Raw genomic sequence first — 21,781 nt, 5'->3', positions numbered from 1 at the left:
GGTTTCGCAGAAAACTTTTGCTGTTTGGATAAAAGGAAAAAAAAACCGCCCAGCCTGGGCTGTTTTGGACGTTCCTGCCCATCACCTTAGTACCTTACCATGGGTGTGGGGTAAAAGTGTATTTGCAACCAATATTTTTCAGTCATCAAAGAGACAAGAAAGGGACCTAGTGGGGGCAACGTGTCATGCACAGGAAGCTCCCAAACAGCTCTCAGGATGTTTTCTTTTTCATCTTTTCGAACAGCCAAAGTTTTCTACAGAAAGTTTACAGCTTTTAAGCTGGTATTTGCCAGCAGGTTCAGTTTCTCTGGCCTGGCGGTCGTGGCCATTAGAAACTGGGCCCTACTGTGCGGAGTAATTTTTGTTCCTCTTTTTTTTTTTAATATATTACATAACACTAAGTGAGTTTGTTTCTTTTCTCTTTCAAGTAAGTATATGGATCGTAGGCATTCTTTGAATGTTGAATGGGGAGGATATGTCAATTGTGGTGGAAGGAAAAATGTTCTTGGATTGTAACATAGGTCACTCGATCCCATGAGTTCGGTGCTAGATGTAACCTGTCCACGCACGCACTGTATAGTGTATACATACCATAATATAAGCTCACACAAGAACAAGACACAGACTCATTCTGCCTATGTGGGCCTGGGCCCATTGCTTAATGCCCATGCTTATGCATGGATCTACGTCTTTTTAGACGGTATTCATCATAACTCAAGTGTGGAGTTTAGTGACCGTACAAAATATCATATGGGAGGGCTTTTTTGGATCCGCTGATCAGTGGACTGGTGGCTACGTTTACCCAGCCGGCACTTTGGTCATATGTGGCCAGCAATCCAATCCAATATGCGGCTGGGTGAACGCTTCTGACCTTATATCAGCACACTTAAAGCCATGTTATTTTGTGGCTTATAAAAGCCTCAAAACTGACTTTTTCATGAAATTATTTTAGGTAACTTCTCCAAGTAGCTCAATCAACAATTCAACATTCAATTTCTCCCAAACCGGTTTTAAGAAAATTTGATTCAAACCTTATTAAATCGAATTTGGACAGTCTATTATAATCATTCAATTAGGTCAATCTAAAATAAATTGATCCATATTTTTATTGGTTTGAATTAGATCTAAATCAAATTTCTAATAATTCGATTATGAGTCCAAACCTTTATCCATTTTGAAATCAATCAAAACTAAAAACATCATAAAATCATTTTTATGAAAGTATTTTTACAAAGCACTTTTACGAAAACGTTTTTATATAAGCACTTGTATGAAAAATATTTTTATGAAATCACTTATATAAAAATACTTTTACGAAAACATTTTTATAAAAGCACTTTTACAAAAGTACTTTTACATGAAAGCACTTTTACAAAAAAAATTTACGAAAACACTTTTATAGAAGTAGTTTTATAAAAGCACTTTTACAAAAACACTTTTGTGGAAGCACTTTTAGAAAATCACTTTTATGAAAACTTTAACAAAATCACTTTTATAAAAGTACTTTTACAAATGCACTTCTACGAAAGTACTTTTATAAGTCCATGGAAGTACTTTTCGAAAAGTGCTTTTACAAAAGCATTTTTCCGAAGTACTTTCAATTAAGTGATTTTGTAAAAGCACTTTTATGAAAATATTTTTATCAAAATACTTTTACGAATGTGTTTTTTCAATGCTAAAAGTGCTTTTATATAATTTTTGATATTTCATTCAGTTTAGATTGGATCCAATCCAACCCATTTTACATTTTAATGGATTGGATTGGATTTGGACTAGATTAGGTCCAGTTCATTTATAAGTGAACTCACATTGGACTGGACCGGGTTGGACCAAATCCATCCAATTGACACTTCTAGTCGTCGGTTTCTCTCCTGTCAAGTGAAGTTTTATTTGCTTTTGCTGATTTGAAGCCTCCTTGGTTTAGGATTAGCTTTTTCTTTGTTGGTCTTGTCTTTTGTTTTTTGCCTTAAAAAAAAAAAGCATACTTTCTGGTGGTGAAACTAAGCTATAAAGTGGTTAAGGGTCTCTTCATTTGTTTTGAAGTCTGGCATCTAAAAGTGCAATAATTACAATAAGAGGTATATTGGTATTGGTGAACTTTTCTTTCTTATGAATTTTGAATGCAAAAATGTTGTTCTGAATTCTAATAATTATCTAATATCCATTTTGACTCTATATATGAGAGTTTTTGTTTGTCCTTTTGAAAGTATCATTGGAAAACAAAAAGTTGTATGATTGTACTTCAATAAATAAGAAATAAAATGTAACGAACACTTATTTTTCTCTTAAAATTAAAAGATTCTTCTTAAAAGATAAAATTTAAGAGGAAACGAACAAACCCTAAGTCAATGCCAACTCAATCAAAGCTGAAGCCTAAAGGAGCTCTTAACTAGTCAAAGCTCTTTTGGTATTATCACTTACTATTTTAGTTTAATTTTAATCTTTCGAAAAATCTATGCTCCATGAATTTTATCGTATCTTTTTGGAATCTGGATTGACCGTAGACAAAATCATATACAGCAAATTGAGCAAATCCATCACGAGTAAACACTACACTAGTACACTAGTACGCATAAGATGTGGGTTCTATGATGAACTCCATGGAGTACTGACCTATTTCACTCGTAACAGGTTGCATAGAGCCAATCCGGGCTCATCTTTCTGAATTATAGTTGAATCCTTTTTCTCCTAAATGGAAAGATGAAAAGATATAGCATGAGACAGGTTTTTCCGCAAACACTAGTGTGTAAACCAGGCTACATAACCAATTACCAGTAAAACACTACTATTCCATATGCATGAGACCCAAATGGTGTAGGCCTCAAGAACACTCATGTTTATTCGTGATTGGTTCACATGTACAGTTGTGTTGGCATTAGATCCCTGTTCTCATGTCAGGTAAGGACAACTTAAAAACATGTTAATTAGAGAAAATTAAAAAACTACAGAAACTAAGGGGTTAAGAGGGTAGGAATCTTTTGCCTTTTCCGGTGCCCAGCAAGCTGCCCTGCCGGTGATTTGGTTAAGATGAAAACCTTTTTGCCGTTGTCGTTGGCGTTCTTGCACAGTAAGGGAGTCTCCTCTCCTCATCTCAGATTTGACACAAACATGAAACAAAGGCATGAATAAAGGTGAGACATTAGAAATACAAGTGAGATTTAGAAAGCATGTACGAGAGTTGACTGCCGTCCTACACCTAAAGACATTGGTCTCTTTCATACTTTCAGTGACCAGTGCATAGTGGAGAAGAATGGATTTATCATGTATGTATGAGTGCAAACTGGGCCGGATTATCATAAGTTGGTCGACATGTGTATGAATCAAAATTCTAAATTTAAAAGCTGAGATTTTTCTTTGTTTTTTTTTTTATTTTTGCAATGAAAAATAGGTATGTTAATCCTACGTCACCGTAACTTTGTGTCCATGGTGTTCTGGACGTGAAGCCAAATTGCCACTGAACGTAACAATGCTGTGTTTGAGAATAGAATAGTCGACTGCGTACGTGAACAGCGGCAGGGCAATGTAAGAGGGTGCCTGCCTGTTTGCTTGGTTGGCTTTGGTTCTTTCGGCAATAGCCAAGTCCATCATCACCGCCACGACCACGAGGTGGTGGACCTTTTCTTTTCAGTATTTGTGTTTACCCGCAAAAAGAGGAACTGACCGCGTTTCCGTTCCGTGCATTTCTGCTTCCAATCTTCCTTTCTCTATTTTGATGATTTTGTTCCTTTTCCTTCCAATATTCAGAAAACAAAGCAAAACGCAAAGAATAATGGCTCGGCAGGAAAAAGAGGAAACTGCCATCGTCTCTCGAACCCTGCAGCAGCAACGACAACTGGAAGAAGAAGGAGAAGAAGAGGAAGCCCACCACCACAACAATGTTCAGGTACCATTTAGCTCAATCTAGCTAGTAAACTGGTTTCACCATTTTCTGAATCCCTGAGTATATACTCAGAACAATTTTATCATCATCATCTCTACTTGGCTTCTTTCTCATCGTGGGATTGCAGGAGAGAGAGGAAGAAGACGAAGAACGAGAAGAGAAGGATCTCGACCTCTCATTATCGGACGAATCTGGAGTCCCATCTCAGCCCACCTTCTCTTCTCGGGTGAGTTCCTTTCCCTTCCCCACTTTAACCCACTCACATCGGCAATGCTCTCCTTTCTATTTATTTTTTCTCAAATGAAAATTCCACTATGATTGATTTATGGATTTTTTTCTTTTTTATTTTTTTGAGAAAATTCCACTTTAGTATCCTGAAGTTTGGGGGTAGTGTCAAGTCAATACCAAAACTTCCAAATATGTTACTAAAGTACCTAAATTTTCAAAAAGTGTCAAATTGGTCCATGCTGTTGAAAATGTCAAAACTACCCTTCAAAAGAAAACACTATTAATAATTGTCTTGTACCTTGAGACTAAACCAGTTGAGGCTTTTCAGATTCTAGACTAATTAAGCCATTATCTTCTACCTTTAGATCTGAAACACGTTCTTGTCTAGTTATTTCTTTGCTTTCATTTATTGTTTCCCTCTATCATATTTCATGTTTTTTCTTTCTTTTTCTTTGAAGATAACTAGTTCAGTCTCAAGGTGGAAGACAATGAACATTGTCTTCTTTTGAAGGGTAGTTTTGACTTTTTCAACAAATAACTGATGGTCGGTTAACGACAAGGACCAGCTTGACACTTTTTAAAAGTTTAGAAGTTTGGGTACGAACTTGACACTACCCCCAAAGTTTAGGGTACTAAAGTGGAATTTTCTCTTTTTTGTTCAAATGATTATAATATATGATTCAGGTGTTGTATCTACTGGGTGATAAAACGGCAGGTCCAGCTTATCGGTTCAACCAATGGCTGGATTCGGTTCGTAGGCGCAGTGGCAGATATCGCTCTTCCGGCTTTCCCAACCGTCCTCTCCAAAGGATCGAAATTATGCCCTTGAGGTACCTTCTCTCCTCTCTTTTAATTTTAATTTTAGAGAAAAATATATAAACCTTTTCTGTGTTTCTTTAGTCTTTTTTTTTCTTGTGAAAAATGATGATGTAATGCGTTGTCTTTTAAAATACCATACTTACCCTTAATAAAAGGGTAAAATACAAAATCCTCCCAGATTCTAACAATTATAAAATCCTCCCTTATAGTTTCACTTTAGCAAAAACCTCCCCTAAATTTTTAAATAAATTAACAAAAAACCTCCCATTAATCACCAAGACAGAAAACGTTAAACCAAAGAATCAAATCTTTTCAAATACTTATTTTACCCCAAAAGGAAACACTATAACAACATCTAATTCATGTTCTTCAGCAAACTAAAGAACTTCCCTTTCTATGACAGTCCTAGAAAGGGCATACGCAGTGTCAAGAAGATTAAATGCCCTAAAGAAATCCACATATGTCCACACTTTCTCATCAATTTCATGTCCTTGTTGATGCTAAAAGAAGCTGAGACAAAGGAAGTGTAAATGACTCTTCTCACCGTCTTGCAATTTAGACACCCCTTGAGAATGCCTAGTGTTCCTTCTACTGATGTTTTAAGCACAGTGTCCAGTGGAGTCTTCCCTTCCAAATCAATGGGATGTGCAACGTTAAAGACTCCTATGCAACCATCGGTTATAGGTTCAAAGTTGTCTAATCTGTTGAGATCGGCTTCAAAGATCTGGTGCTTCTCAAGTGCACCCAAAAGGATTTTAAGATAATTTACATCTTCCTCGAACTCTGGTTTTGAAAGGGAAGAAAAGGGGTTAGTAGGTTACCCTTGAAGAACTGACAAATGCCCAAAACACAGCCAATGTGTTTTCTGAACATGATCTAATGTTCAGTTGAAAGGAAGCTTGAGATGAAGACGAAATCTATAAAATATCATAAGTTGTAACAATAGGAAGAAAGGAAAAGAAAAAAGAAGAAAGTACTTGGATTCTATTGATGCTCGGAGTAGGCCGAGGTCAACATTGTCAATTCGCTCCTAAGCCAAGGTGAGATCGAGTTACCCAAGGTCTGAAGTGGCTGAGGGTGGGTAGATCGGCCCTGCAAAGAGTGGAGAGAGAACACGGCAGAGGCCTCGAGTTGATACCCAAGGCGAGGATTTCGATGGTCAAGTTAGTACGAGGTCGGTATGAGATGACAAAGGTCTGAGGTACGAGGATTCAGACGAGGTTGCAAGGGAGAATAAAAGTTCTCATCGTGTAGCTCAAGAGTCTTAAGTTCTAGATCCTTTACGACATCCTATTTATACTTGAGGCTTCCTAGAAGTGGACAAGCTCAGACGGTCCAGATGCAATCCGTACGCCAGGAGGGCAGCCATCCAAGGCCACTAGATGACTCCGCACCATTGGTCCTAGAGAGCTCGCCGAGCACTGCTGCGCCTGCACACTGATTGGGTCCACTCTGGATGTCACCGCCTAACGCATGCTGGCCTCCTATTGGACTGGACCACGAGCGCCTACATCAGATTTGAACAGTGGTGCGAATAGAGTAGCCCTGTTGAAGGAGCCTCTAGATCAACCATAAGACAATGTATTGTTCTCTTTCCTTCTTCCATGTTCGTCGATCAATTCACTGCAAAATGGAATCGAAGCGTTTTTTTCTTTCTTGCTTGCTTTCTTTCCTATCTTCTCTTTTCTGATACTGATATTGCTTCCTCTTCTTTTATTGAGAGTTTGGCCCTTTAAACAACTCTATTTACTTTGCTTGTAAATAAAATGAAGGGTAAATTTCTTAAACTACCTTTATGGTTTAGCTATTTGACTAAGTGTACCCTTACTGTTTTAAAATTGACTAATGCTACCCCTACTGTTTCTGACAACTGACTAAGTCTATCCATACCGTTAACATCCATTAACTTTCCGTTACATATGATATCATGTGACTAATATATTTATAAAAAATTTTGAAAATTCCCTTTCCACCACTCCTAAAAAAACCCGTTGACCTCTATCTACACCAGTTCACCCCAATAACTGGTTGGCTACTCATCTTTCTCTTTCTTATCCCTGGGTGAAACATGAAAAAAGAAAAAGAATAAAGAATAAAAGAAGATGGAAAAAACAAAAGAACGAACAGGCACTTCCAGCAAACACCGAGCCTCAAAGAAAGAAAGAGAGGAAAAAAAGGGGGCAAAATTAGGGTTCCCCGTCTCGCAATGGGCGTCATATCTGCAAGTCTGAGGCATCTTATCTATCCAATTTCTTTGTTCATTTGGTAGGTATTGATGGTTCTCTTCTGTATGAATTCGAACAATACGAGTTGGAGCGGCAAAGAATTCAACTAGTGGATAACCCTAATCAATCGATTTCTCACTTAAAGTTTCAGGGATTTAGTTGTAACAATTCTTCATCTCCAATTTCAAGTGGCCTACAATCTCCTCCGCCATCTAGATGGTGCGTTCAACCACCATATGGTGGATTTCCTCGACCAAAAAGTCACTACCAACACACCCCCGTCGATGGAGTGTTCTCTTTCAATGTCATAGTGGACCGCACAACTAGCCTCCTCAGCTGGACAAACCAGCCAGCCCCGACCGATGAAGCTCAAACTTAGTCAAGTATCATGGAGCTTGAGCGTCCCCTGAATACAAAAGTCATCATCGTCATAATTTTCTTCCACAGAGGTAGCTTCGCACGTTCGTCCACCAACAGTGCCATCTATGACACACTCTATCACTAACTTGTGGGCATCTACAATGCCCTTGTCATGGAGGATGACGAGAATGCAACGGTTGGCTATTAATGGTTGCCAAATAGAACACAAGGGCGATGAGATGGTGCTACTAAAGGCTCAGTGTCTTGGATTTGGAACTATAAATCAGTGTTGGAGATTAGGTTGATTCAAGGGGGTCGACCTCTATTATGCTAGATTCAAAACTGGAGGCTCTATATGTAGTGGAGAGAAATTCAGTCCGGATTGAAGGAAGAACCTTGTCCTTATTCCATCGATGGTCTCCGAACTTAAAGAAAGGGTGTAAGGATAGAGGATCCCAATGGTTTACACTCAAGGATCCAAGAATGAATTGGGTTCTCTCATCAGTGCCTGTCAAAACAAGAGCATCTTCAAAACCCATTAGTTTTCTTGGTGCCATCTTTGGTTGCATATCTGGAACATGGATCGTAGATTTGAGATCTGAGTTTGAGAAAACCAAAATAAATTTGGGTTTTTTGGTCCTATATGCTTGTTAGCATCATCTAATCGAACCAAAAGGACTGAAATCGGCCCCAAACTCATCTTAGTCAAAGATTATTCTAATGATTTTTTTGGTACTGATGTCAAAAGTTTTATTTTGAAAATTTTTAGAAGAATGATGGGCAAAATAGTCTTTTTAATCCTTCTATAAGGGAAGTATTTGTCAATTGTCAGAAATAGCAGGGGTAGCGTTAGTCAATTTTCAAACAATAAGGGTACACTTAGTCAATTCACTAAACCATAGGGCTAGTTTAAGAAATTTACCCTAAAATGAAAACACAGTAAAAGAAACTATAAGACCGGATAAAGTGGGATGGGGAAAAAGATTGGGTAAAGAGGTTGGCATTGGTATTTTAGTAAAAATAGATGCACATTAATTTGCAAAAAGGTAAAACATGCATTTGAAAATTTTTGATTCTTTGGTTGAATGTTTTCCTTCTTGGTGATTGACAAAAGAGAGGTTTTTTTATTTATTTAAAAATTTAAGGGAGGTTTTTGCTAAAATGAAACTATAAGAGAGATTTTTATGGTTGTCAGAAACTTCAAGAGAGGTTTTTTTATATTTTACCATTGATAAAATCACTGTGAATAAAATTAAAAATAGAGGCGTCCAACCTGAGTCTCTCTCTCTCTCTCTCTCTCTCTCTCTCTCTCCCCCCCCCCCCCCGTCACATGCCAAATGCCATTGTTATCTCTTTCTCTTCTTTGCAATGCTTAATCAGAAGATCATAAGATTCCGGGCAGACCAATTCTATCATACCGAGAGCTCCTATATATAATTTAGATTCCAATAGAAATCGTTGTAATCAAAATGAAGAAATAATGAGTAAAGACTTGTAGTTTCTGGGTCACAGCATAGATAGAAACCTAGTTAAATATCCAACTAAGCTCTCATCAGTGTTGTGGAGGAGACTAGCAAGTATGCCAATTTCTCTTGGACAGAGAATTATGATTTTTTTGTTGGGATCGTGTCTTATTTTACAACCGCTGGATTAATTTTAATCTAACGATTGGTGTGGTATCTCTTTAGGTTAAAAAGGTTTTATATATAAAAGCTTTCTTTTGTATATAGGGTTAAGGTTTTTTGGGAGAAATGTGTGAGAGAAAAATACAAAGTGCTCTTGGTGTGAAAGTGGGTTTTTTCCCTTGTTTTTGTTCTTCTGGTTGAGAGGAAAGGGAGAACGGGTGTACAAGGGGTAAGGGCTGGTTTGGGCTGCAAGCTGCAAGGTACTTGTATTGTTCTCAGTTTTCTTTTATAGTGAAGAACAAATTTTATCTCTCCCGTGGACATAGACGATAAATCCGAACCACATAAATCTTTGTATTCTTCGTGGTGCTTGATTTATTTGTCTTTGCTTGGATTTCATCTTTTTTGCTACTATTTGATTTCTCGTACTTATTATTTCAAATACCTTGTTATTATATATTATGGGTTGGTGGTTGTTGTGAGGCCCCAACATTTTCACCCAAGAATCAATTACCGGTATCTTAGTCAACCACCCCTTTCCTACCATTCAACATTACTTAGAACAATTTGATAGACACAAAGCCTTAATCATCAAATGCAGAATGCAGAGACAAAAGAGACTCTCTTGTGAAATTCCCAAGTGAAAACAATACATATTTTTTCTCGTGTCACTGGAAAGAAAAAAAATATACATTGATGAAAAAGGCAATTCTACCCTTTTTAAAATACATATTTTTTCTTCCTTAGCTTTCAACGTTCAAAAATTTACTCGCATTTCCCATGGTCATTGCAGCAACATCCACCCAGGGGGGAGTTTCTTCTGGTGATGTTGCCAGCAAGGCCAACGTTTTCCAAAGCTCATCAGGAAGAAGGATGTTTGGCTTCCCCTGGTGAAGAAGAACTTTGGATCGCAGTGTCAGGGGTATGTTGTCTACACTTTTCAAATAAAGTATGATGGCCACCCAAAATCAAAGTTTCTATCAGCATAGGTTATACCGGTGCATCCTGATTGTTGCCTCTATCTCTACGTAGCTATATGTACTATATTCTATAGTTTAATGGCTATCTAAATCCCATTGTCTTTTTTGCGCTAGCTGTTGATAAGCGATCGATCAGTACTTGATAATTAGCATGTATGCCCGTGGTAATTGGACGGGTTGGGTTGGGTTGGGTTGAGTTTGGGTTGAGTTTTAACTTAATTCATTTAATCCATCAGTTATATAAAATTAAATAGGTTGGATTCAATTCAAACCTACTTTAAACTAATCCAATCCGTGCAAACCTATTAATCTTATATTTATATACTTAAAATAAAAAACTAACTCCTTTTTAACAAATAAGTTAGTCATATCTTAGTGGTAATAGTAATTGCTATTTACACAAGTGGTGAAAGTTTAAATCACATTATATGCATGTTATTTTTATACAAGCAGCAAAGCCATTTAGTTATGTTTGGGTTTTTAATTTGGCAAACCACATAGGTTCAAACCGGTCAGACCAACTTGAACTATCTAATTGGATTGTCTTCGAGGTAATCACATTAAGTTCAAGAGTGGTTAAACCGTTTAGATCTAGATCAGTCCAGTCGGACTAGACCCCGCCCAAATCGGTTCAGTCTGATCGGACCGGTACCGATTCAGTTTGGTTGGGCCAAATCCGATTGGGCCGGTTCAATCCGGTTGGATAAGACTGGACCAATTCAATCAATGGTGGATTGACTTGGGTCGGCTCATATTAGGTTTGTGCACGGGTTTGGGGCCAAACCGATTGGCCCAAAGCGGGTCAAAAGAAGTAAATTGGATCGGGCCAGATTTCGTTCGGGTTGTACAGATATGAACCAAACTGGACGATCCAAACCAGGCAAAGCAAGCAGGGTGGTTTAGGGTACAAACCCACCCAGTCCAACCCGTTTTGGATTTGGGTTTACCCGAATCAACTTGTGTTGGGTCAGGTCGGGTTGTCTAAATAATGGTTGGATCGGACGACCCATTTCGGATTCGAGCGATCCCGTCCGAGGTCTATTTCGGATTCAGGTCACCCCGGATCGGTATATGTTGGATCAGGTCATACTGCATTGAACTGGTCCGGACTTGGGTCAAATTGATTTGGATTTATGTGGGGTGAAGTGTGTTGATTTAAGATAAAACTAAATTTAGTCAATGATTAATAGAAAATTAATGCATTAATTATAAATTATTTAATTCAAATGAAGAAAATAAAAAAAAATAAATAAAACTAAGAAATTAATACTAATATTTGTAATAGTTAACCCAACGGTTATCTACAACCCAATCCAATCCAACCCATTTAAATGGACGGATTGGATGACTGGTTGATCACGCAACCCGCCAAATAAATGAGCGGGTTGGATGGGTTTGATAATGAGTGGATTGAGTGGGTTCAGCGGGTTGGGTGAAAAATTGCCACCCCTACCCATGTCCTTTCCTGCTTGTTGCCTCTTTAAATGAATTTTATCTCCAGTAGATGACATTATAGTTGCATTTCATTATAGTGCAGGGGAACTAGTTTTGGAGTCAAAAAGTTTGTTGCCCTCTGATCAACCTCCAGATATCAGCTTGTGGGAAAGACTTGGGGCAGCTGCCATGTTGGACATTGAATCAAGTGAATTTTCTTGGGATATGCTTTCTTCACTACACCATACTGAACATAGTAGTAGCACTGAACATTCTGAAGATGAAACAAATAGAGCTCTTGAGGTATGTGATTTTTTTTATTATTATTTTTTGAAGAGCACAACTATTTTTTCCCAGATTTTAGTCTTTTTACATTTCACCATGTACAGTCACTTGTTCCCTCTGTGCACTGCATTTTCAATCTGGGGAGCATTCTGGATTTCCATTTTGTGGACCTTTAGCTTAATACAACTACGTTTTCTTTTTCATTTTGAAAACTTGTTCATTGGGTTGTTAGGTCTCTCTCTCCCAAAAAAAAGGGAGGGGGTGGTTCTGTCAATTTCCTAATTGGATCTTATCAACCCAAAAGTTTGGATGAGTTCACAGTTGTGTGGCATTGGAGCACCTGCAAGAGTGATAAGAGAATTAATTAAATGATGCACCATCTCACTTTAATTATCCATTGAAAATGCTCAAAGCAAAAATATGTTCCTATTTGAGTGGAAAAATCTTTCGTGTCTAGGCTGAACCCCTTGTTTGACTGCACCCCAAGATCCACTTGCTAGAGGGGCTGTAAATTTCATACAAGAAGAGAATCAGTTCTAGAGAATGCAGGATGTTTAACTAACTGAGATTTTATCTAGAACATAATAGCTTTGACCTTTCAACAATGTCTAATGAGCTTTTATGGCCTATTGTATTGCACTAATAGTGTGACCTGCAGGTTGGTGTACTTGATCAGTACACATAGTGAGACTACTGACAATGTGGTTCTAGAATTGTGGCTAAGAATACCCCCGGCTGCAAATGGCAGCCCAACCTTAGGTTTATCTAGGCTTAAAATTTAAATCCGAAAGAGATGAAATTCCAAAATCTTGTGAAGAATTTCTTCTAACATCTCTTAATCTCAGTTTTGAGAGGATGTTATTAGGAATTAGGTACTAATTTCACTGAAGCCCTTGTCTCTCTCCCTCTAATCTTAAAATTGCAAGAAGCTTGAAGAGAATCTTCCCAAGATTTGGAATCTCAATCAACCCAAACTCAAAATATCAAGAAATATGATGAAAAAAAGTACTAAATAACAAAAAATTAATTGAAAAAAAAAAGAAACTAACTACACAGGTTGAGAGACTTACTTCTTCGAATTAGCCATGATAGAACTTAAGAAAAGCTATTCTAGAGACTAGAAATGGCATCTTTTGATGATTTGAGACAAGAGAATGAGTTGCAGTCGTTCCTTGATGCCAGAGAAGGAATATTTTTTTATCAGCTTTTTTACACTTCAATACAAGGATTCTCATCAAGTTGAAGTTAGATGCATTGTTGATGGACCAAATCTTGGTATCTTAGTCTTTACATGAAACATGAGACCACATGAAACATGAGACCCCATCCATCATCATTTCATTTCAAGAATTCTACCTGCCAGAGAAGGAAAATTTGAGAGGGTTTTTTGCCTAGTCAAACTCAGAACATGAATATGCAAAGGAATGGGGCGATTCTCTACTTGAGAATCACTTGAATGGAGTTCAATGTGGGTCTTAAAAGGAAAATTCTGCAAAACAACTGTAAGAAACATGTCCAAACAATGAGTATGGTAGAAATATGTATGTTGAGATGGATGAGTGGAAACACTAGAAAAGTTAGGATCAGAAGTGAAGTCATTAGTAGGAACTTAGGAGTGGCTTCAAATAGGTGATAAAATGAGAGAAAGTATAAATTGATTTGGTCATATGCATAGAAGACCATGAGAACACCTATAAGAAGGTGTGATTTGTTACAAGTTGAAGGGGATAGAAGGGAAAGGGGTAGACACAAAAGGACATAAGTAGAAATTTGTAAGAAATAATTTAAGCACCAATAATTTAACAATGGATATGGCATTAAACAGAATAGATTGGTGAAACAGGATGCATGCAGCCGACCCCATATAGTTGGGATAAAGGCTTGGATGATGACGAAGAATTCAATTTATGCGCCTATGACTCAATAAGGTCATCCTTCCTCATCAACTTTTGGTACTTGCATAATTAGATACTACATGCAATTGGTACCACAAAAATCATGTTGCATTTTTGTGGTATGCATGACTACTCAGCACCTGACACATGATCCATGTCATCAAGACTCAGTGCTACCAAATTGCGCGACACTTGAGTTTCAACACCAAACATATCATTCATTTACTATGTCCCCATTCTTAGTGAGCTAGGGCAGGCATGTAAACAGTGAGTTGGACTTGGCAGTTGGCATTAAACTAATAACCATTAGTTCCCCAAACCTATACAGACACATTTTCAGACAAGCATACTTAAATCTTTGTCACTTATAACAATATCCAAGATTGGGTTGCAACATTATCGGTGTTTTGTTATATTTGTAAAATTTATAATCTGCATAATTTATATTTATAAGGATTTAACCTCACACAATAAGAAAATCATTTCTAGAGAGAATGCAGGAATTTGACCCAGTACTTTGTCTACAGCTTATATTTATCAATTTTATATGTTTGTCATCATTATTAGGGCTTCATCTTGGCTGGGTCAGCCAAACCAACCCAAAAAATTTGGGTTTAAGTTCAGGCTATGGTCATAGGAATCAGACTTGACTTCTGGCTGAGTTAGGGTTTGGTCAACCCAACCCAACCTGAATCCAACTTAACTTCATATTTGTATGAACATTTGGCAATATATAACTGAATGGAACTCAACCCTTTAGTTAGGAAATAAGAACATTTGGCAAAAGAAAGTAAAAAAGTTGGGCAAACCCGTTCCATAGCTTTGGTTGAGTTAGGGTTGACATCAATGCGACCTAACCTGGCCTGACTTACACCCCTAATCATTATGTGTGTCTGAAATCTAACCTCCCCACCACCCACCCCATCAGAGAATTAATTTTCTTTTGTAACCTCCCCTTATCTTCAATTGGGTGATGCAGGTCACTGTGAATTCTGGGGGTGTTGTTTTCTTTGCCCTATTCAGCAGACCTGGAAATGATGACAACATAAAAGAAGCAGCAGCTGTAATAAAGATAGGCTCTTCGAGGATGGCTACACAATCAGAGCGACTAGGTTATGAATTTGCAAAATGTCTAGGAGTTCGAACTCCACAAGTTCTGTTATCTACTTGAGCACTTCTTTGATACACTACCGCATTGGATCATGGATCTAACTCTATTCCAAAACACATTATTGGGATATTGCAGGCTAGGGTCATTCACAATTCTAGCCCAGAATGGCAACAGATCAAAGAAGCTGCAGAAAAAGCAAAAGATACAGCAATTTCAGAGAATGACGAAGTTGGTGAAGTGACGTGTTCAGAGTTGTTGGAGGCTCTCGAATTGAGCCGCTGCCTTCTTTTGATGAAGTGCAAACAGAACCTGACCTTATAATAGACAAGGCTTTATTTGATAATGCAGCAAATTAAAGAATTATTGCTTCCTTCCTCATGTGCAACACATTTAGTTGATATGCATGGAAGGTGGATAAGCATTCAGTAATTTGCAATTTCTTAACCTGGTTATTAGCCTAAATTCCATCTTCTTCAAATTGTTGGTGTCATCTACAACCCTATGTCGGATAAAATTACTGAATGGTTCAACCTCCTGCATAGGCATCATGTGGAAGAAACTGGAATGGGAGCATGGAGTTTTGGTCCATTAAGATTGCTAGTTTCATGAATATAGACTGATATTTAGGGTCGGAAATCTCTCTCACAATTCAACCTTCTGCATGTAAACCAGTTGGATAACGAAAGTCAAAAAAATAAATAAAAATAAAGGGGGCCACCTATCCACTAAACTCTTCCCAAGACCCTGCATAGCCAGGATAAGAACAACATTGGGTAAAGGTCCTTTTAGTGACTATTCCAGTCTCCATAGCCACATGACATGGGCTGATTGGGGTAGGAAGTACTGCAAAACTTAAAAGACACGGTAAACTGCTGCTTATAGTGATTATAGAATATCTCATTCTTTATCAGTAACTTACAGACAATAACTTATAGTGATTAATTTTTGCAGCTATATTCATGGATCTCCTTTGCTGGAAAGCTTGAATGCATTTGATCCAAGGGAATCTGCTGGAAAAACAGCAGCAGCTCTTGGCAGGATATTGGTGTTGGACCTTGTCATCAGAAACGAAGACAGGCTTCCTTGCCGTCAGCTTGGTTGGCGGGGAAATTTCACAAATCTACTTTTTTCTGATAAGGCACCCCCTGTAGATGTGGATTCAGTGGAAGAAGCCTTTGATCCTATGGCACGACGATACAGGCCAAGAACAATTATGACACTTCAAAAGGAAAGAAGGGTCAACTCTGCAAATTTGAAACTAAGCTCTCATAACCCTGAACTGATATCTCAGAGCTCAGATGTTTCTGACTTCATGGATTCTCCCAGATCCAGTAGCATAAACCTTAAGAGCCTAAGATACGAAGATGCAAAGTTCAGTAACTGTCATGTTGTGGTGATTGACACTGGCATTCCTCGCCGACCACCTGTTGGAAAACGCACCAATGACCAAACAAATTATCCTAAGTTGGTTGAACTTATTCTCAATAGTGCTGAGTACTCCTCTAGCCTTTTATATGAAATAACAGGTGGAAAACTAGGGTTTTCCTTACCAGAAGAGGCTGATACACAAGTTAATTCGTCTTTATTTGATATGGCTACATTTGTCCATGAATTCCGAAGCGGGTTCCGTGCTGCTCTCAGGGACTTGCAAGGCTTCCATATTTTTCTTCTCACACTTCATCAGAAACTGGATATCCTGTTACGAGCTTTTCTGTCTGTCACAGATAAATTTTTATCAGGGGATTTTGACAAGGAGGATATAGGGGTTTCTGAGTCACCCACACATGCAATTGGAGTCGGTGTTCACTGTTTTTCCCCTGTTAGTAAAGAACGGTGTATAAATGAGACACATACAGAGTTGAGTGATTCAGAATTGCAGCGAACAGCCCCGAGGACACCAACTTCAGGATACAAAGAAAATCCTGACCAAGCTTTTCCCATCTCAAGAGAAGGTTGGCATGGAAAGTGTAGAGGCAGAGGAGAGTCCCAACGAAGCCTTCTGTTAGCAAAACTTCGTGACTTCAACAAATTTGCCAAGGTCTGTGATATCATAGGAGAAAAATAGCATCTGCAAACTGAACCTTTCAACTAACTGTTGAAAAAGAAAGCAAAAATAATCTTCCTCTGATTTTCGACTTGTCTTTAAATTATAAAAAACTGATACCCCATCAGGTAAACCATAATGACATTCTTTCATGTCAGCCTCTGCTGTTACAGATATTGTTTCACCAATCAATGTGATGTATGGTTGACTGTTATGATACCAAGTTGATATAAGACTAATATTTCCAAGGATGAGTATAGGATAGATTGATTGGATAAGACGGGGTTTATGATTCATTGTAGGTTAAAAGTTAAGGATTGAAAGAGGTTGGTAAGGTTTTAGATCAAAGAATTAAGAATTGCAAATTCTCCTTGGGACCATGGAAAAATAGAAGATTCAGAAACTAAATGTACAAGTGGAATCTTTCTTTAGTGAAACTCAGTAAAGATGTTAGGATGATGGAATGTATTTTGAACAAGCTTTCCACAAAAGAAAGAAAGTTTCCCTTCATAAGAGAAATAATATTACATTCTAAAAAGTTAGGGTTTTAAATGAAAATTTGGAATAAAATTCTGTAAGATAAAAGATGATTGATATGGGAGATTGGGGGAGACTTACTATTGGAGGCATTGGAATGTTATTTGTCCTAAAAGTATTGAAGAATGTCCTACCTAGATTAATTTCCGTTATTTAGGAATAAGAATGAGCTCTCATTGATGAAGAACTTGTGAATTGTTGATATCTATAATGGCTGCTTGAAGAATTAGATTTAGAGAAAAAAGAGAGAGAACCCAACATCATTCAATAGGACCTACATTTATTCTACAGTTTAGAAACCTTAGACTATTTAGGGTGTCCACCATACTCCTTTCCAAAGCTAAGAACTCGAAAGTAAATAGCTCCTAAACTCTTTAACCAATGAAACATAATATTCTAAACACATCTCAACTATGTCTAAACAAAACAAATTACCAAGTTGAACCCCACAGAATTTACAAAATGACCATAATATCCCCATAATGTCCAAATGCGGAAATATATAAAATTTATCAAAAAAGTTCAATTAGAAACTAATCTATTGCTAATAAAAAGTGGCATCATACGAGGAGTCAATCATATGGAGCAAATTTAGAAGATAGAACTCTACTTTAAGGTTGACCTTAGTGGATGGTTGGAAGCATCTAATATCTTCTATTAATAAGTTGTGCAATCATCCAAATGGTATCGATCCGTGGAAGGAGATCTTCTAGGTGTGTTTCATTGAATGGTGGACCCCCCACCCTTAACTTGTCTGTTATATGCATTCTTTTATTTGATGACAGTATGTACCATGGGTTTCTTCACTACCTTAACAGAGATATTAGTTCCAAAAATATGGCTGTAGTAAAAGAGCATCAATGAGTTCATTGTGAAAATTGTAGTAGTTTACCTGCATTAGAACTTGGAATTTTGTGTTTTTCATGCTTTACTGTTTATCAGTGCTTTTGTCCTTCAAAAAGTGTCTTTCACTAACACCTGGGGCCTATCCCATCTTTTTTGGTCTATCCAGTTGGATGCTGAACTAAACAGAGAATTGGAACAATGGAATGAAATGATTAGGTCAGATGCTATTAAACTGTGTCAAGAGAATAATTTCATTACAGGATTTTTTGAGGGGAGTGATACCAATAGTGTTGTTGATGCATATGAATTAAAGGTAATAGTCTCCATTTTTTCAGTCTGAATATACTTGGACTCAAACAAAAAAAAATGATATTAAAATTTGGGTTTCTTGCAGGTCCGTCTTGAGCATATTCTTGAGAGGATTGCCATGATATCTGATGCTGCAAATACAGAGAAGCCATCTTCAATCACAAGTAGTCTGTTCATTGGTGGGGCCCTTGCTGCAAAATCCATTTACACACTTCAGTATTTGGGCATCACACATATTCTGTGCTTGTGTTCAAACGAAATTGGTCAATCAGATTCTCAGTATCCTGATCTTTTCGTGTACAAGAATTTCTCTGTGGGTTCTTATCCCTTCATTTCTTCTCTTACTGTTGGTCTTTCGCTCTTTGAGATTGCTATATATTAATCTCATCGTATTCACAACAGGATTTTTCAAAAAGGAAAAAAAAAAAGAACAAATGAATGGGTTTTGTGTTTTTGTTTTTTGGTAGCTATGACCAGTATTGAAGTTCCTCTATGTAAAAGTCAACCAAAGCATTAGCAGATCTAGGAGTCCACCTGAACAAGATGTTCAAGGAGGATGTTAGGGCCCTTGCCTATCTAAGGAAGTATCTAAGAGGTCAGAAACTGTCATCTGAACATGCCATCCAATTTATCAAAGCAAGCTTTAGGCTTTATAAAATAGCAAATAATTCTACTATTTTTTTTATCACAGCAAGTGATTCTGCCCTTGAGAAATTTCCTTCCTAAACTGTCCCCAAGCAGCTCATAAGAATGAGATCATCATATTTCTGAAAGTTCACCCTCTTCCACAATGACCAGGATTCACTAGAGCATAGCCTTCTTTTCTGTGCATATCCAATAATTGCCTGCTAGATTCCAAGGATAGAATCCATAAAGACATCCCGGAACTCCTTCCTACTTGAAAACCATAAGATCTAATTTGCTGTGTGAGAGTTCTGCTTAATCAATATGAAAGAATTATAATCATACATTGTGCATTTTTCATCCAATTAATTACTTTCAATTCAAATTTTAGTGTCAACCATCCTTGTAGACATCCATGATGTTTTGCTGATGGTTTCAACTCCTTAGGAGATTATAAGCTGTTCATTTAACTTTGCAGGAACATTTTTGGGCTCATTTCTATAGGAGTTTCCTGTTCCTTGTCAGTTTCTCGTTTCTTTGAGCCCCCTTTAAATAACTTAATTAAAACTTAGACTCCAGTTCTCCGGGAAGATGCCACATGAGAGTTCAATTTAATCAAATTCTTGGACTTGTACTTGTAGCATTTCTTGATCCAATTAATGTGCAATTTCTATTCAAATTTTGGCATTAAACCATCTATATGGTAATCATTATGTTTCATTGATTGTTATGGCTTTCATTACCTCTTATTGGCACTTTGACTTGCCAACTGCAGCCGATCTATTTGTGTATTTCATGCTATTGATAAAGCAAACCGCTGCATTTCCACAGGTATGTGATGATGAGGATTCAAACATCAGTAAAATTTTCGAAGAAGCTTCTGATTTTATTGATTATGTGGAAGACATAGGTGGGAGGGTTCTCATTCATTGTTTTGAAGGGAGAAGTAGAAGTGCCACAGTGGTTCTTGCTTACTTGATGCTAAAGAAGTAAGTTGCAGGGTAGTTGTTTATGTCTAGTGCAAAACCACCACGTATGATATTTTTACAGGGGAGTAGTTACCAATTGGTGGCTATCATTATCTGGAATGATCTCTTAGCTCCCTCCCTTAGAAATGACAAAATTGCCTCGGTCAATCTTCCCTCTTGGGAGCCCGGATCTCCTGAGCGAGCACTCTGAGAGTACGGCATCCAGCCATACAGTAGGATTATCTCCCATTCTTGTATGTTAAATTCATGGGAAGTGTTCCGGATATGCAGCTGGATGCCATGCTCTCAGCATGTTCACATGCTTTTTTGCTTTCAGGAAATTCTGTAGTGATGGCATAGTGTTATATATTTCTTAGTCATTCAACTATTTAGTTATCATGGAAAAAACACAAGTTTTTCTGTCATTGAATACGTGTGTTTCTCACTTTCCTGTGTAGAAAAGTCTCATTCTATAAAACTTTTGATTATACAGGAACTTCACTTTATTAGACGCATGGAATCTCCTAAAAAAAGCTCATCGCCGAGCACAACCCAATGATGGGTTTGCAAAGATCCTTATGGAACTTGACAGGAAAGTGCACGGAAAGGTTTCCATGGAGTGGCAGCAAAGAAAGCCAATGATGAAAGTTTGTTCAATCTGTGGAAGGAATGTAGGGCTGAGCAGCACCTCTCTCAGGCTTCATTTGCAGAAGTCACATAAGAAACTCTCATCGAGGAGCGCGGATAGTGCCATGACCAAGGAAATACACAAGGCTGTTAATGTATTTAAGATGAGCCGCAGCGTGAGCATCAGCCCAATTCAGAAGCATTCTCATTCAATCAGTGATGGTTGCAATCCATAATATTGATGTCCTTCAATCTATGGGAAGTGTTACCAGATGCATGAGACTAACCAAGAACTAGTATGAGTTGCATCAAGGATATAGTCAGTAGTACCCTCAGGAGATAAACTAATCTTCATATCCTGGCCCCTGCCTAGGTACCATGCAGTAGTAAGAGAGGGAATTTCAGATTAAACCATCAGTTTGCCATCCATTTGCATTAACGGATTTTAATCAAGTAGGCTAATATTGGGGAGTGCCATGGCTTCTCTACTGAATACTGTAGGATCATGGCTCATGCATAGCCATCTTTGAAATAACTGAACTGATGGTGATGTCCTGATATAGTATTGTATGGTCTTCATTCGTGATGCGTCCTCTTTGCATTAGATTTTTTTTTTTTTATTAAGGGATATCTTTTGAGTTTCTTCCATCCGATTAAAAGAACGCATGTATTATTTATTGTGAAATTAGTATTCGGTGCATTTACCCGTCCTGTCCAGCTGAAATTTTTCACTGGCTAATATTTAGACGTGTAAAACAGGTTTTGCTGGCCACCTGTACTGTAGTGGGCCGGGCCATGGGTGGCACGATTTTTTTTAGAAAATTTGAAAAAAATAATAATAATAAAGTTAAAATAAATTAATAAGATAAATAAAAAATTGATAAAAAAAAATCTTATAATCTTATTCCATATGAATTTTGATGTAGACACTCCAGTTGTTTACATATGAAATAATAAAATAAAATTGAAAATAAAAACTATATT

General features: G+C 37.5%; 1 protein-coding gene across 3 annotated transcripts; it reads left to right on the top strand.

Annotated features, from left to right (window-relative positions):
* The first annotated feature begins 3,683 nt into the window (after positions 1 to 3,683).
* Positions 3,684 to 21,514, top strand: LOC148862345 (dual specificity protein phosphatase PHS1-like). Of its 3 annotated transcripts, none has more exons than XM_088974968.1 (11): positions 3,684 to 3,883; positions 4,008 to 4,106; positions 4,824 to 4,938; positions 11,650 to 11,854; positions 14,711 to 14,884; positions 14,978 to 15,138; positions 15,794 to 16,880; positions 18,436 to 18,582; positions 18,664 to 18,891; positions 20,034 to 20,191; positions 20,664 to 21,514. In XM_088974968.1, the coding sequence occupies exons 3-11, from the start codon at positions 4,928 to 4,930 to the stop codon at positions 21,031 to 21,033; spliced, it is 2,541 nt and encodes an 846-aa protein (XP_088831094.1). In that variant the 5' UTR covers positions 3,684 to 3,883; positions 4,008 to 4,106; positions 4,824 to 4,927; the 3' UTR covers positions 21,034 to 21,514. The 3 variants fall into 3 exon arrangements, with proteins under 3 accessions (XP_088831094.1, XP_088831093.1, XP_088831095.1); XM_088974967.1 differs by having other exon boundaries at positions 3,713 to 3,883; positions 4,793 to 4,938; XM_088974969.1 differs by lacking the exons at positions 3,684 to 3,883; positions 4,008 to 4,106 and having other exon boundaries at positions 4,835 to 4,938; positions 11,655 to 11,854.
* The last annotated feature ends 267 nt before the right edge of the window (positions 21,515 to 21,781 follow it).

This window comes from Nelumbo lutea, chromosome 3, assembly GCF_056320005.1.
Source record: "Nelumbo lutea isolate HS-2025 chromosome 3, American lotus-T2T, whole genome shotgun sequence".
In the NCBI taxonomy this organism is placed as follows: domain Eukaryota; kingdom Viridiplantae; phylum Streptophyta; class Magnoliopsida; order Proteales; family Nelumbonaceae; genus Nelumbo; species Nelumbo lutea.
This window is presented reverse-complemented; position numbering and strand designations above follow the sequence as displayed.

What these genes read in the sequence shown, in the direction of transcription:
- LOC148862345 (XM_088974967.1), top strand. Translation starts at nt 3,713, where the DNA reads ATGATTTTGTTCCTTTTCCTTCCAATATTCAGAAAACAAAGCAAAACG. An exon ending in ATCGAAATTATGCCCTTGAG is followed by an intron (nt 4,939 to 11,649) that starts GTACCTTCTCTC and finishes ATTTCATTATAG; the next exon opens with TGCAGGGGAACTAGTTTTGG. An exon ending in TCGTGTACAAGAATTTCTCT is followed by an intron (nt 18,892 to 20,033) that starts GTGGGTTCTTAT and finishes GCATTTCCACAG; the next exon opens with GTATGTGATGATGAGGATTC.